Source organism: Varanus komodoensis, unplaced genomic scaffold, assembly GCF_004798865.1.
Source record: "Varanus komodoensis strain SLA01 unplaced genomic scaffold, ASM479886v1 scaffold22, whole genome shotgun sequence".
In the NCBI taxonomy this organism is placed as follows: Eukaryota; Metazoa; Chordata; class Lepidosauria; order Squamata; family Varanidae; genus Varanus; species Varanus komodoensis.
Window position 1 is genome coordinate 17,645,219 of NW_025335606.1, and position 12,042 is coordinate 17,657,260.

The following is a 12,042-nucleotide window of genomic DNA, read 5'->3' on the forward strand; positions in this document are numbered from 1 at the left end:
CCATCTCCTGGTCTGCCATCAGTATCCCTTCCAAGACCTTACCTTGGTCCCCTGCCTTGTCTGTCCTGCAGTTCCTCTCACTCGCCCAGTTCTCCCAGACAAAAACCCACTCGCACACACACACAGGGATAAAATAAACTTAAATTTAAATTGGAAGAAAAACAAAGCACAGCACAAACAAACAAAACAAACAAACAAACAATCAAACCTCTGTGTCTCAGGGAAGAGAGTCTGCGGACAGACCATATTATAAGACCATTCTGAGACCTTGGTAGTGGATGGTATATAAAAGTTTAAACTAAATAAATAAAATGTTGGGACACAAACTGGCCAGAGAAAGCGGGGGGTAATAGGGCTTTTTGTCCTGTCCACATGTGCGTAGGACTGTGCACTGAGATGCTTCTATCCTGTCGAAAGTTCTCATAAGGCCAAAGGTGATGAGGAAAGTCACGGGGATGTCCAGGGGTGCAGCAGGAAGGATGGAGGGTGGGTGTGGTACTTACAGGGCAGGCAGAGGTCAGTCGGAGGCACATCGGGTGGGGTCATCAAAGATCAAATAAAACCTCGATACCTACTTTCTGGCTACTTACTGTCCGGCTTCTCATCTTTGCTCTCGCCGTTCTGGGCACTTTTCTGTGAGAGTCTGGCGGAGGCGTTGACTGCCGTGGCTGCTGCTTTGAAACTGCGCTTGCGCTTTTGCACGTTCTGCTCTGGGTGGAAGATGATGACGTAGACCTTGGGCACATAGAGCATGCCGAGGGAAACGGAGGCGCTCAGGCTCATGGAGATGGTCAGTGTCGTAGTCTGAATGTAGATCTAGGGAGGGAGGATATGGGATGATAGCTGCAAAAGCAGGAGGCGTTAGCTCTGTCTACCTGACTGGGACCAGTTTATATAATCCACAGGGTCAGGGGGTAAAGCTCATTTCTGGCCTGTATCATTTCAGGCTGCAGATGGGGGACAGCAGTTTTTTGAGTGCTTCCCTGTCTTTACAAAAGCTCTGCACCTAGAAAGCCAGCATGTCAGGGAGAAGCGTTCAGCCTTGCCACCTCTCCTGTGATGCTATTTATCAGAAAGCAGGGAGGGTTTCCAAGGAGAAAGAGTTAGATGTGCAGCCTGAGGGCAGGCAGTCCCGGGAAGAGCTTTCAAGCTTGATTCTGCTGAGTATCCAAATGCTGAGGGAGTCCAAGACAATCGTGCAAGGAAGGCTGTGTTTAATTAATCACAGTTATCCTGACATATCCACTTTCCCCACACCCCACTTTCACAGCTATATACTGCCTCTCAGGATTTCTGGCATACTGAATTAGGAAATACTCTGATATTTATGCAGCCATTCCTAACCTGGTGTCTTGCAGACAGTTTGGGCCACAATTCCCAGAATTCCTGACATTAGCCATGTTAGCTGGGGCTGATGGGAGTTGAAGTCCACAGCACTGGAAAGACACCAAGTTGGAGGAGGCTGCATGAAAATAAGAGAGGTACAAAGCTGGACAAAACCCAAGGGTAAGCTCTACTGCCAGCCAGAGGCAGGAAATGCAGGATGCTGCATTTGAACCCCATCCTGCCTCTTATCGATGCATATTTATAAACTGCTTACATCTACAGATTTGAAAGCAGTATATACAAAATCATGAAAATTTTAAAATAAAACCTAATACACAGAATGGATGGTATCTACAGATTCATAAGTGCTTGCATGGATAGATGGATCCCAACATGTGCCAAAAGGTAAAAGTTGTTGGCACATGCCTAATCCCAGAGAAAAGACAGAAAGATAGACAGGGGTCTATCTAAAGGGACCCCCATGAGACCAGATGGGCTAGACTACCACTCCCATTATCCCCAGCCAGTGTGGCCAGAGACCATGCTGGTTGGGGGTGATGGGAGTTGTAACTCAAGACATCAGGAGGATAGCAGGTTAAGGAAGAATAATACAGCGTGGCGCCTCTTAATTTCTTTAAGGCACAGCTTTTAGGCAGTTTCACAGTAGCCCTCAGCACCAAAAGGAAACAACCAAGAAAGATCCCGGCTGTTACTCTGGAGCACTTCCTGTAGCCGGTAGCAATGCTTGGTTGCCCTCCAGAACACACGATGGGGTTTGCTGAGCAAACACTTCCCTTGGGGCACCTGCTATTCTCCCTAGGCAAGCACCAACTGACAAATCTGCCTCAACATGCCCAAAATCAGCTCCATCTTTTTGAAAAATGCCTTTGAAATGTGCAGAGCACATTCGTGGGACAGGGACGTGCTAGTATGCTGACAATGAATCATCAGAGTGCACCCAAAGGGACCTCTTTCATCAGCCATCTCCTCAGTGGTTCATTGCAATCCAACCTTTCTCTGATACTAAAACTGATGAGCAGCAGCCCCACGTGTCATGTCTGTTGCTAGACTTCACCGTTTCAGATAGGGAGCTCCAGATTTTTAGATACTCCCCCACATAAAAGAAAATCCCTACAGGTACAAAATTATCATCATAAAGCTCTGCACTAGGTCAGTCTTTCCATGCCTGGTGCTCTCCAGATGTGTGAGGCTCCCATTCACATTAACCCCAAATAAAGCGGTGCAGCCCCACAAGAAGCTTACACATAATGGGCTTCTGCCTTCCTGTATTGCTAGAACCAAATTAGACAGGATCCTGGGGACACCGCAAGGATAATCTGATGTGTTACTTCCTCCTTAATTAAAAAGTAGCACAGGGACTGAAGGTGATGCAAGGTGAGCTGCTTAACTTTTTCCCTTCTTCCTTCGTTGCCTAAATATGCTCTGCAAAGTCCTTCCACCCTTTTTCTTTAACCCTCAAGCTTTCATACCCCTTGCTGGTAAGGGTGGGGGCCAGGCAGGGGGATTTTGGGTGCCTTGGGAAGAGATACTTTGGCTTGGCTGGACATCAAAGCTACTACAAGAGCACATTCAAAGAAATTCCCTGAGGCAGAGGATTTCTGTGTGTTCTGAGAGGGCTAGAGAGGTGAAGAAAGGCCTTGTCTCCCACAAAGCTCAGGCTCAAGTCATCCAAACAGCTTTCCCACAGACCAAGCAAGTGTTATGGGGCCCTGTGATGTTTTCCCTGAGGGGAGAACAGCATTTCCCTCCGGACGAAGGAGAAAGGTTTCAGAGGTTTCTCCCTGGCATTTACACAGGCAGCTTTCTGCAGCTGCATCTCAATAGTTGTAAAGTGAGGTCTCTGGGCTAATCTAAGTGCTACATTTAAACCTAAGGCCTTTCTTTAGAGGAAGCTTCTGGGACCTAGTCTGTGTCATGCTTGCTGCACACAGAGCTGTGTGTTCAGCCATTTCCCTTTAGACGTGCTGCCACCTTTTGCGGGGCAGGGGGACTTCATAAGAAAAGAGTGGGGAAGGTTTGGCCCCCTCACACCTGTGCCCCGTGGTTCCCATATGCTTGTACTAGAGTAAATCAACACATTCAAGAGGAGGAGCTCTTTCGGCCTGGTTCCATTTTGGAAACCCCTTCAGGGACTGCTTTCCATCATGAATGGGAGTGAAGGGGAAAAAAAGCAGGATCGAAATACTCCAAGAACCAGCATCTTGCTCTTATTGACAACTAAGCCTTAGAGAGGCATGTCAACATTTTGAATAGGGAAAAATGGGACAGAAGCTGGAAAGGCAGCCAGTACTGGGAAGGGGTGGGGCCTTAGGGCAAGCTGGGCTGAGTCCCCAGAGCAGATGTTCCCCACATGCTACACATTAACAAAGCATGTCATTTAGCCCCCTGAAGGGCTGCCACGTTTGGCCCCTTCTTCAGGCATCCCCCAAGCTGGCCACTCCTCCCACATCACACCCCACGCCAGCATGGTCCCTCCCACCTTCTCCGCTGACTGCGCTGTGCCGAAGAAGATGGGTACGAAGGCCAGCCAGACGATGCAGGTGGTGTACATGGTGAAGCCGATGGGCTTGGCCTCGTTGAAGTTCTCGGGCACCCCACGGGCCTTGATGGCATAGACGGTGCAGGTGACCATCAAGACAATGCTGTAGCTCAGGCAGCAGATGATGGAGAGGTCCGACATGTCACACTTGAGCACCCCCTGGGCGGATTCGGGGTTGGGCGTGCGCTGCTCCTCGTAGTCGATGATGCTGTGTGGGGGCTGCACCCCCAGCCAGATGACCACAGCCACCACTTGCACAGACATGAGGCTGAAGGTGATGACCAGCTGTGAGGTGGGGCTGATGAACTTGGGCGGTGTCACGGACTTCTTGCCCTGCTCGAAGATGCGGTAGATGCGGTTGGTCTTGGTCAGCAACGCCGAATAGCTGATGGCCATGCCCAAGCCCAGGAAGAGGCGGCGGAGGGCACAGATGCCCACCCCGGGCTCGGCAATCATCAGGAAGGTGATGGAGTAGATGAGGAAGATGCCTGTGAGCAGGACGTAGCTCAGCTCACGGCCTGACGCGCGGACAATGGGCGTGTTGTTGAACCGGATGAAGGTGATAACAATGAAGGTGGTGCCCAGGATGCCCAGGATGGCCAGGAAGATGGGCAGCACAGCCCAGGGGGAGCTCCACTCCAGCTTGACAATGGGTGTGGGGCGGCAGGCAGTGCGGTTGTGGTTGGGCCGCATATCGAAGGGGCACATCTCACAGGTGAACTCATCCAGCTGGTACTGGTAGCCGTCGCACAGCTCACAGTGCCAGCAACACGGCACCCCCTTCACCATCTTCTTCCTCTCTCCTGGGTTGCATGGGAGACTGCACACCGAAGAGGGGATGTCCTTTTGGCCGCCCGACCACTGCATGTCCTCCATCTGTGGGAGACAGAGAGTGCTGCTGTAGAGTAGTGCCTTCCCGGGGACTCCATGCAAGAGGGGTGCAGGATGCCATCTCGTTGGAATGGGCCTGTCTAGTCCAGTATGGCTGATACCAACTGGCTGCACTGGCCCCTACCTGGAGATGCTGGGAACTGTACATAGGCCCACTGCATGCAAAGTAGGAGTCCCCCCATGCCGAGCCTGGGGCCCTTGAAGGTGTTTCTTAGAAGGTCATCAGGGGTTCCTTAACCTGAAGATGAGAAAGACAGCTTGCCCCTGGGCCAGGCAGTAAGTTCACGGGGATGCCTAACACAGGGCCAGGAATAGGGCCTCATGTGAGCAGAGTCTATCCTAGCGTATGCCCTCAAATCCTTTGGATTGCGTCGAAAGCATTCCTTACATGTAGAACCTTGGAAAGAGATATCCAGAGGACAGGACTTTGGAGTGCTTTCTGTTAATATTGCTTGCCTTTATTTCTTATATTTGTATCCTCTGATCTTTAATGCCAGTTCAGAAGACCTTCCTGAGTGCACCTCAGTATTAGCTTTATAGCATCACAAGAGACACATTAAGCTAAAACAGAGAGTGGCCTAAAACTGTTTTGAATCCAAATTGCTCTGCCTAGATTGCCCTGCCTTTTATCCCCCAAGCAACACCAGCCAGGGCGCATCAGTTACACATACTTTCATGTGCACCATCACAATCAGCTTGCTGTTTTTCCTTACAGTGCTATACGGTCGTCACTTGGCCCTGGGTGATGCCACCCATCCGACAGGTACCTGTGGGGATTGTTCCGTCAGTCACATTTGTCATGCAACTCATGACTGCAATAGAGGAATCAATTTATTTGGAGGGCTGGAAGGGAATCACTTCCTGTTTCTTGATGGAAAAAAATTAGCACTTTCTGATGGCTAGGAGCATCTTACACTTGAAAAATGTCATTTGGGCCTCCTGCAGTAAATGAGTACAAACTGCACAATTATTCCTCGCTCAAGCATATTTAAATATTTAAGTTGTATATCAATGTACAATGATTTCTAAGTTACCAGCAATAATAATCACAATAAAGGTTGCTTTATTGCATTAGGGTGCATTCAGAGCACAGCAGTGTCTTCCTGACTAGTTTCCTCTAGGCAAATTTTGTGCTATTGGTGTAAATAATACACTATATAAAAAGCTTTAACCATTTGGCCTCGGTTGCACCCTGTATGGGTGTCCCAGTGAAATTATACAAGTGTAGGGGAAGAACAGAGAAGGGAACGGTGCCTTCTCTTTGGGTGGTATTAAGATTAGTTTTTACAAATAAACCTTCCTTGATAAAGGAACTTCTTTTGGAAATGCATTAGGTACTTGCTATCTTTGTTTTGCCCTTTGGCTCTTCAGCACTTTTCCTACATCTGTAGTTGGAAGCCAGTGTCACAGAGTGGTTGAAATGTGGGGCTGGGATCTAGGAGCTTTGGATTCTGGCCCACACTCAGTAACTCTGGGCCAAGCACTGACCTTCAGGCCTAGTCTACCTCACAGGGTTGTTGTGATGATAAAATGGCAAGGAAGAGAACCTTGGAAGCCACCATGCAAGAGGAGGAAAGGTGGGGTATAAGTGTAATAATGTTAATGTTATTGTTATTTGATCTTCCATTTTAATGATTCACTCTGGTCAATATAGCGGAGATTTAGTCTAAAGCACAGTCAGTGCAGTAAAACTACAATATGGGAATACTTGGTATTCTCGTTTCATGATAGATAAGGCATCGCATCTCCAAGCAACCTGCCAGTTATGGTCCACTGTGGCAATGGAGAATGAATGCACATCTTATTTGATGGTATCTTGCCATCTGCTGCTTCTGACCGCGCATGGTTCACTGGAATGTCTCAGTTTTAGAGCTTGCTTTGATTATATCAGCCCCTACTCATCGGGGTGCATCAGGGAAGCACCAAGAGCCCTTAGTTTGGGGTGTGAACCTCAGATCCGCAAGCCAAGTTTGCCCCCACAGCTTTTCAGATGGCCCTATTCCTTCCCCTTCCCCAGCCCTGCCTGCTTCCTTCCCCTCAACATTCATTTGTTCAGTGGTTTCCTGGCATTTGCAGTTTTTTCCTATTCTAAAATGGCTGAAAAGCCTCTCCCAAAGAGCTTCAAGATAAATTTAACTAAATGAGGCTGTTTTTTAAAAATATTTCTGGCATTTTTAAACCACCCCTTTTGGCCTTGCTTAGGCATGCAGTCAAAATCGAATTCAGCTCAGAGGTGGAAAGCGATTTGCCACCTTTGGTTTAGTTCAAGGGCAGCGGTGCCCTGCCAAGTAAGCACACATCTGTAGATGGAGAGTTCTTTGGAGAGGTGAGTTCTGGCAACATGCACCTCCTCCTGAGTTGGTGGTCCCCCAACCAGCATCTTAAATTTTCCACATTGCTCCAGAGTAAACAGTGCAATGTTGCTCTGAGATGCTGTAGAAATTTAAAATCCACCAATATAGATGGCTTTAAAAGGGGATTGGAAAACTTCATGGGAGGAGAAAGCTATCAATGGCCACTAGTCACTGCTGGGGAAGTTGCAACCAGTTGCATCCTGGGCTGTTGCACTCAGGATGTGAGAACGGGATGTAGGATGAGACAGACCATGGTCTGTTGTGATGGCCCAGCTGCCTGCCCTTGGGAGGTCCAGATGCTACCGGGACAGCCTTGCCCAGGGCACTCAATTACTCTGGGATGCCAGCTGCTGATTACTGCTGGCTCAGCTTCTAAAGCAGTTGGCATGACTGCTTTGTTCCATGCTTGCATGTAATTCCAAAGGACAGACAGGTAGGCAAGCTAGAGACAGATGGATCCTGCTGGATTCTTCTGCTCCTCCCTTTCCTGCTACTAACGCTGGACTGTGTCACTCACGTTCAGACGCAGGTATTCAGTCCACTGCCCGATGGCCTTGTACCCGGGGGCCGTGGTGTTGGTCAGCTGATACTGGAAAATGTCATAGCGGCCAGGGGCATCTCCATTCTCATTGAACATCACCGGCGTTCCAGCACTGCCTGCAAGAAGGGAAGGGTTGGGTCACAGATAGGACACTGATGCCTCTTTGGGCTGAAATGAGTGGAAAGAGGGATTAGGTAAATTCATGGAGGAACAGGCTATCAGTGGCTGCTAGTCCTGATGGCTCTGTGCTACATCCAGGATCAGTTGCGGGGAAACATGGGTTGGGTTGGGTTGGAGGGTGCTATAGCATTTTGCCCAGCTTGTAGCCTTCCCACAGACATCTGGTTGGCCGCTGAGTGAAAAGAATCTGGACCAAATGGACTTTGACCACATCCTGCAAGGCTCTTCTGATGTTCTTATGTTCCCATTTCAAGCTGCAAGGGTTGGTGGGCAGAGAAAATCACATCTCTGTATGCTCCCCGACTTCAAAAACTCTCTCCACAAACAAAATGAGCAAGGCAGGAAGAAGTTTTCAGGCTAGCGTTGTCCCCAAGTTTCTAGTTTCAAATGTCCAGAGAATAGAAGTGTTGTTTCCTTGTGAATGTGCAAATGTAATCAAATGCACTGAATGTGCGTTTGCATGTACAATGTGCACATGCACATAACCTAAAGTGGCATGGCAAAAAGGTCCCTCTTCCATGGCCATCACCCTCACAGACAGCCACATGCTATCCAGCTGTATCGCTCCCCCTCCAGTAGCTGAAGCCATTGGGAGTGGTGGTGCTATCATTACTTAGGGTGCCATCCCATGCATGTTATGCAGAAAAAGGTTCAACAGCTCCCAGCATTCTTCAGCCACACTGGCACTTGCAAGATCTTTTCAGTCTAAACATGCACAGGATTGTTCCTGTGTTTCATTTCAAAAGCAGGAACATTTTAAAGGGGAGGGGAATGTGCAGAATTTTAGTTCAGCCCTGGAGCTCAGCAGGTGACTTTAGGTCACTTAGGTTCTCAGCCTAACCTAACTTACAGGGCTGTTGGTATGGGAATAAAATAGAGAGGAGGAGGAGGGTTATATGAAGGAAAGGAAAGGATGGATATACATATAATAAATATGCATCCACACCTCTGCAATAAAAGCACAACCTGTGATCAGAACCCATGCATTCCTAAGTTTGCAGAGCTATTCAAGGGTAGGCAAAATGAGCCACTTAGGAAAATTTGCATTAAATGTGCCCCAACCCACGTTAATCAGTGGAAGAAGAAGGCAATAGTATTGAATGCACACCCAGGTACTTTGTGCTACTTCAGAAGGAAAGATTTAAAAGCTCCGCATCTGTTACACGCTTACGTCAGCCCCAGACTGAGGTTCTGAACTGTTGAGAATCTGAACAAGCTCGGCTTGGGTTGCCTTCCACCTCCCAAACTGACACCTCCAGAGGGACTTGCTGCAGATCTCACCGTTGAAGTTGACGGCCAGGATGTAGCGCAGTAGGGTACGCCCATGAATGGGGTCCATCTTGTCGCACACGCCGATGTGGCCGGGGCAGAGCTCCAAGTGCATGTTATGCAAGGCATGGGCCATGGCATAGACTGCGTCAATCACAAACTGCACTTTCCCCTCCTGCTCATAGGTTGAATCACGACCGATCCTCTCGTCCCCTGGAAAAGGGGCCGGGAGAAACATGGGTCACAGCTGAGCCAAGTGGGGTCATCACACTCCATCACATAATGAAACACTTGCAGCGATACCTATTTTTGTCATGGTGCCCTGCTTTTGGAAGTGAAGGAGCCTGATTAGCTTAACTAATATTATTTGCTTTTAGCTTAACAAACGCCATTTGCTTTTTGTATAACTGCTTGCTTTGGAGAGGAAAAAGGGAAGGCAAAAGAACATTGATAAAGAGGCAGTGAGTATAGAAAGACTGAATAAAGAAAACTGAAAGAATCTCCGCCTGTCTGAACCTCATTGGCACTTGGTTTAGCTGGTCTGTAAGTCACCTGGCTAGCAGGGACACCAACAGAAGTCTCTCCCCTTGTGTCCAGCTGCTCTCTTTAGGTATGAGGCAAATCTGTCTCTATATCTTTATATTTCTATCATCTATCTTAATATCTATTTTCATTTCCCAGGCCTTTAAAATACATTCAACAAAGATGTTCACAATTGCTCTATTGCAGGGGTCTCAAGCTCACAGCCCATGGGCCAATTGCGGCCTGTGGGACAATATTTTGTGGTCCCCACTTGATATCAAAGTTTACTGATAGTGCGGCCTGTGCATTTTTCTCACACGCACCTGCGTGAGTCGTTACCCTGGATGCAACGTTCCCTCTAAGCTGCGTGCCGGGACGGTCGGCCTTGGGCAGCAGCGGTGGTGGTGGGCCGCTCATCCCGCATCGCTCCCAGAGACCGGCCTGGGCACCGCCGGCGCTTTGAAGGCCACAGGGCCCCTCCCCCGTGCCCCACCCGTCCCGCTGCGCAGCTTAGAGGGAACATTGCCTGGGCGTTTTATAATTTTTGTCACCTGTGGGCTACCATAGCTCAGGATCGTGACAGCAACACAAATTAACGTTAGTCACTTGAAACGTGATTCGGGAGTGTCACTGAGTGAAGGGAAAATATATCCTGTCACCCAGTGCAAATACATTTTTTTTTGTCACCCAGCCCCAGTCATGTCTTTCTCAAAACCTGCCGTGAAGAGAAAGGTTGGCGATGAGCACAGACAATTTCAGGAGAAGTGGGAGACGGAATTTTTTTTGTTGAGCACAGGGGCATCCCAACGTGTCTTATATGCACAGAGAAAGTTGCGGTGCACAAGGAATACAACATCAGACGTCATTGCTCAACTAGACATGCTGAGGAGTATGCAAAATACCAGGGAGATGAGAGAGAGGACTGTCGCCAAACTTAAAACATGTCTACTGAGGCAACAAGATTTTTTCAAGAAAGCAAGCAAAGAGAGTGATGCAGCAGTCGAAGCCAGCTACGTAGTGAGTGAGATGATTGCTAAGGCAGGAAAGCCATTTAAAGATGGCGAGTTCATCAAAAAGTGCATGTTACAGGCTGCAAGTATAGTCTGTCCGGAAAAAAAGGGTCAGTTTAGCAACATCAGCCTCTCAGCCAACACAGTGGCAGAGCGCATTTCTGACCTGTCAGGTAACATTTACGATCAACTGCGTGAGAAAGCTAAACATTTTCATGCATACTCAGTCGCTCTTGATGAAAGCACAGACATCACTGACTCTGCGCAGCTCGCAATATATGTCCGTGGTGTTGATGACAATTTTGAAGTGATGGAGGAGTTACTCACAGTGATTCCAATGCATGGCCAGATCACCGCTCAGGAGATATTCCGCCAGTTGTGTGATGCCATTGCAGATGCTGGCTTACTATGGAAGAGTTTTGCTGGAATAATAACCGACGGAGTGCCATCAATGACAGGGAGCAGAAATGGAGTCATGGCACTTGTTCAAAGAAAATTGGAAGAAGAGGCTGTGGAAGAGGCCATTGCTCTGCACTGAATTATCCATCAGCAGGCCCTTTGCAGCAAATGCCTGAAGTCTGACAATGTGATGTCTGACATTGTGAAATGCATCAACCATATCAGATCCAGGGGCTTAAAGCACCGGCAGGTCCATGCCTTTTTAGAGGAAATAGAGTCAGCATATGAGGATGTGCTCTACTACACCGAGGTACGTTGGCTTAGCAGGGGAAACGTCTTGAAGAGGTTTTTTGAGTTGAGAGCAGAGGTGAAAATCTTCATGGAGAAAGATGGGATGGCTGTTCCTGTACTAAGTGATCCCAAATGGCTCATGGACTCAGGTTTTCTTGTTGACATCACACAGGAGCTGAATGTACTGAACAAGAAATTACAAGGCCAGGGGCAGCTTGTCAGTGCTGCCTATGACAATGTCAGAGCATTCTCCACAAAACTTGTGTTATGGAAAGCCCAGCTTTCTCAGACAAACCTCTGCCATTTCCCAGCATGCAAGGCACTCATGGATTCTGGCACACCATTCAGCGGTGAGAAGTATGCTGATGCCATTGTAAAGCTACAGGAAGAATTTGATCACAGGTTTGCAGATTTCAAGACACACAGAGCCACTTTTCACATTTTTGCTGACCCCTTCTCCTTCGATGCAGAAGATGCCCCCCTTGTGCTTCAAATGGAGCTAATTGACCTGCAGTGCAATTCTGAACTCAAAGCCAAGTTCAGGGAGGTGAGTGGAAAAGCAGACAAGCTTGGACAATTTTTGAGAGAATTGCCCCTTACCTTCCCTGAGCTTTCCAGGATGTTCAAGAGGACCATGTGCCTTTTTGGGAGCACCTATCTGTGTGAAAAGCTCTTCTCCACCATGAACTTTAATAAGTC

The 12,042-nt window shown here is 48.3% G+C and overlaps 1 protein-coding gene across 1 annotated transcript in view; it reads right to left on the reverse strand.

Annotated features, from left to right (window-relative positions):
- Positions 1–12,042, reverse strand: part of GRM6 (glutamate metabotropic receptor 6) — a 36,967-nt gene that overhangs the window by 6,833 nt on the left and 18,092 nt on the right. The window contains exons 6-9 of the mRNA XM_044431285.1: positions 9,134–9,334; positions 7,649–7,788; positions 3,827–4,762; positions 591–816 (exon numbers count right to left, since the gene is read on the reverse strand). Coding sequence (XP_044287220.1) covers positions 591–816; positions 3,827–4,762; positions 7,649–7,788; positions 9,134–9,334 — 1,503 coding nt within the window. The remainder of the gene's footprint in view (positions 1–590; positions 817–3,826; positions 4,763–7,648; positions 7,789–9,133; positions 9,335–12,042) is intronic.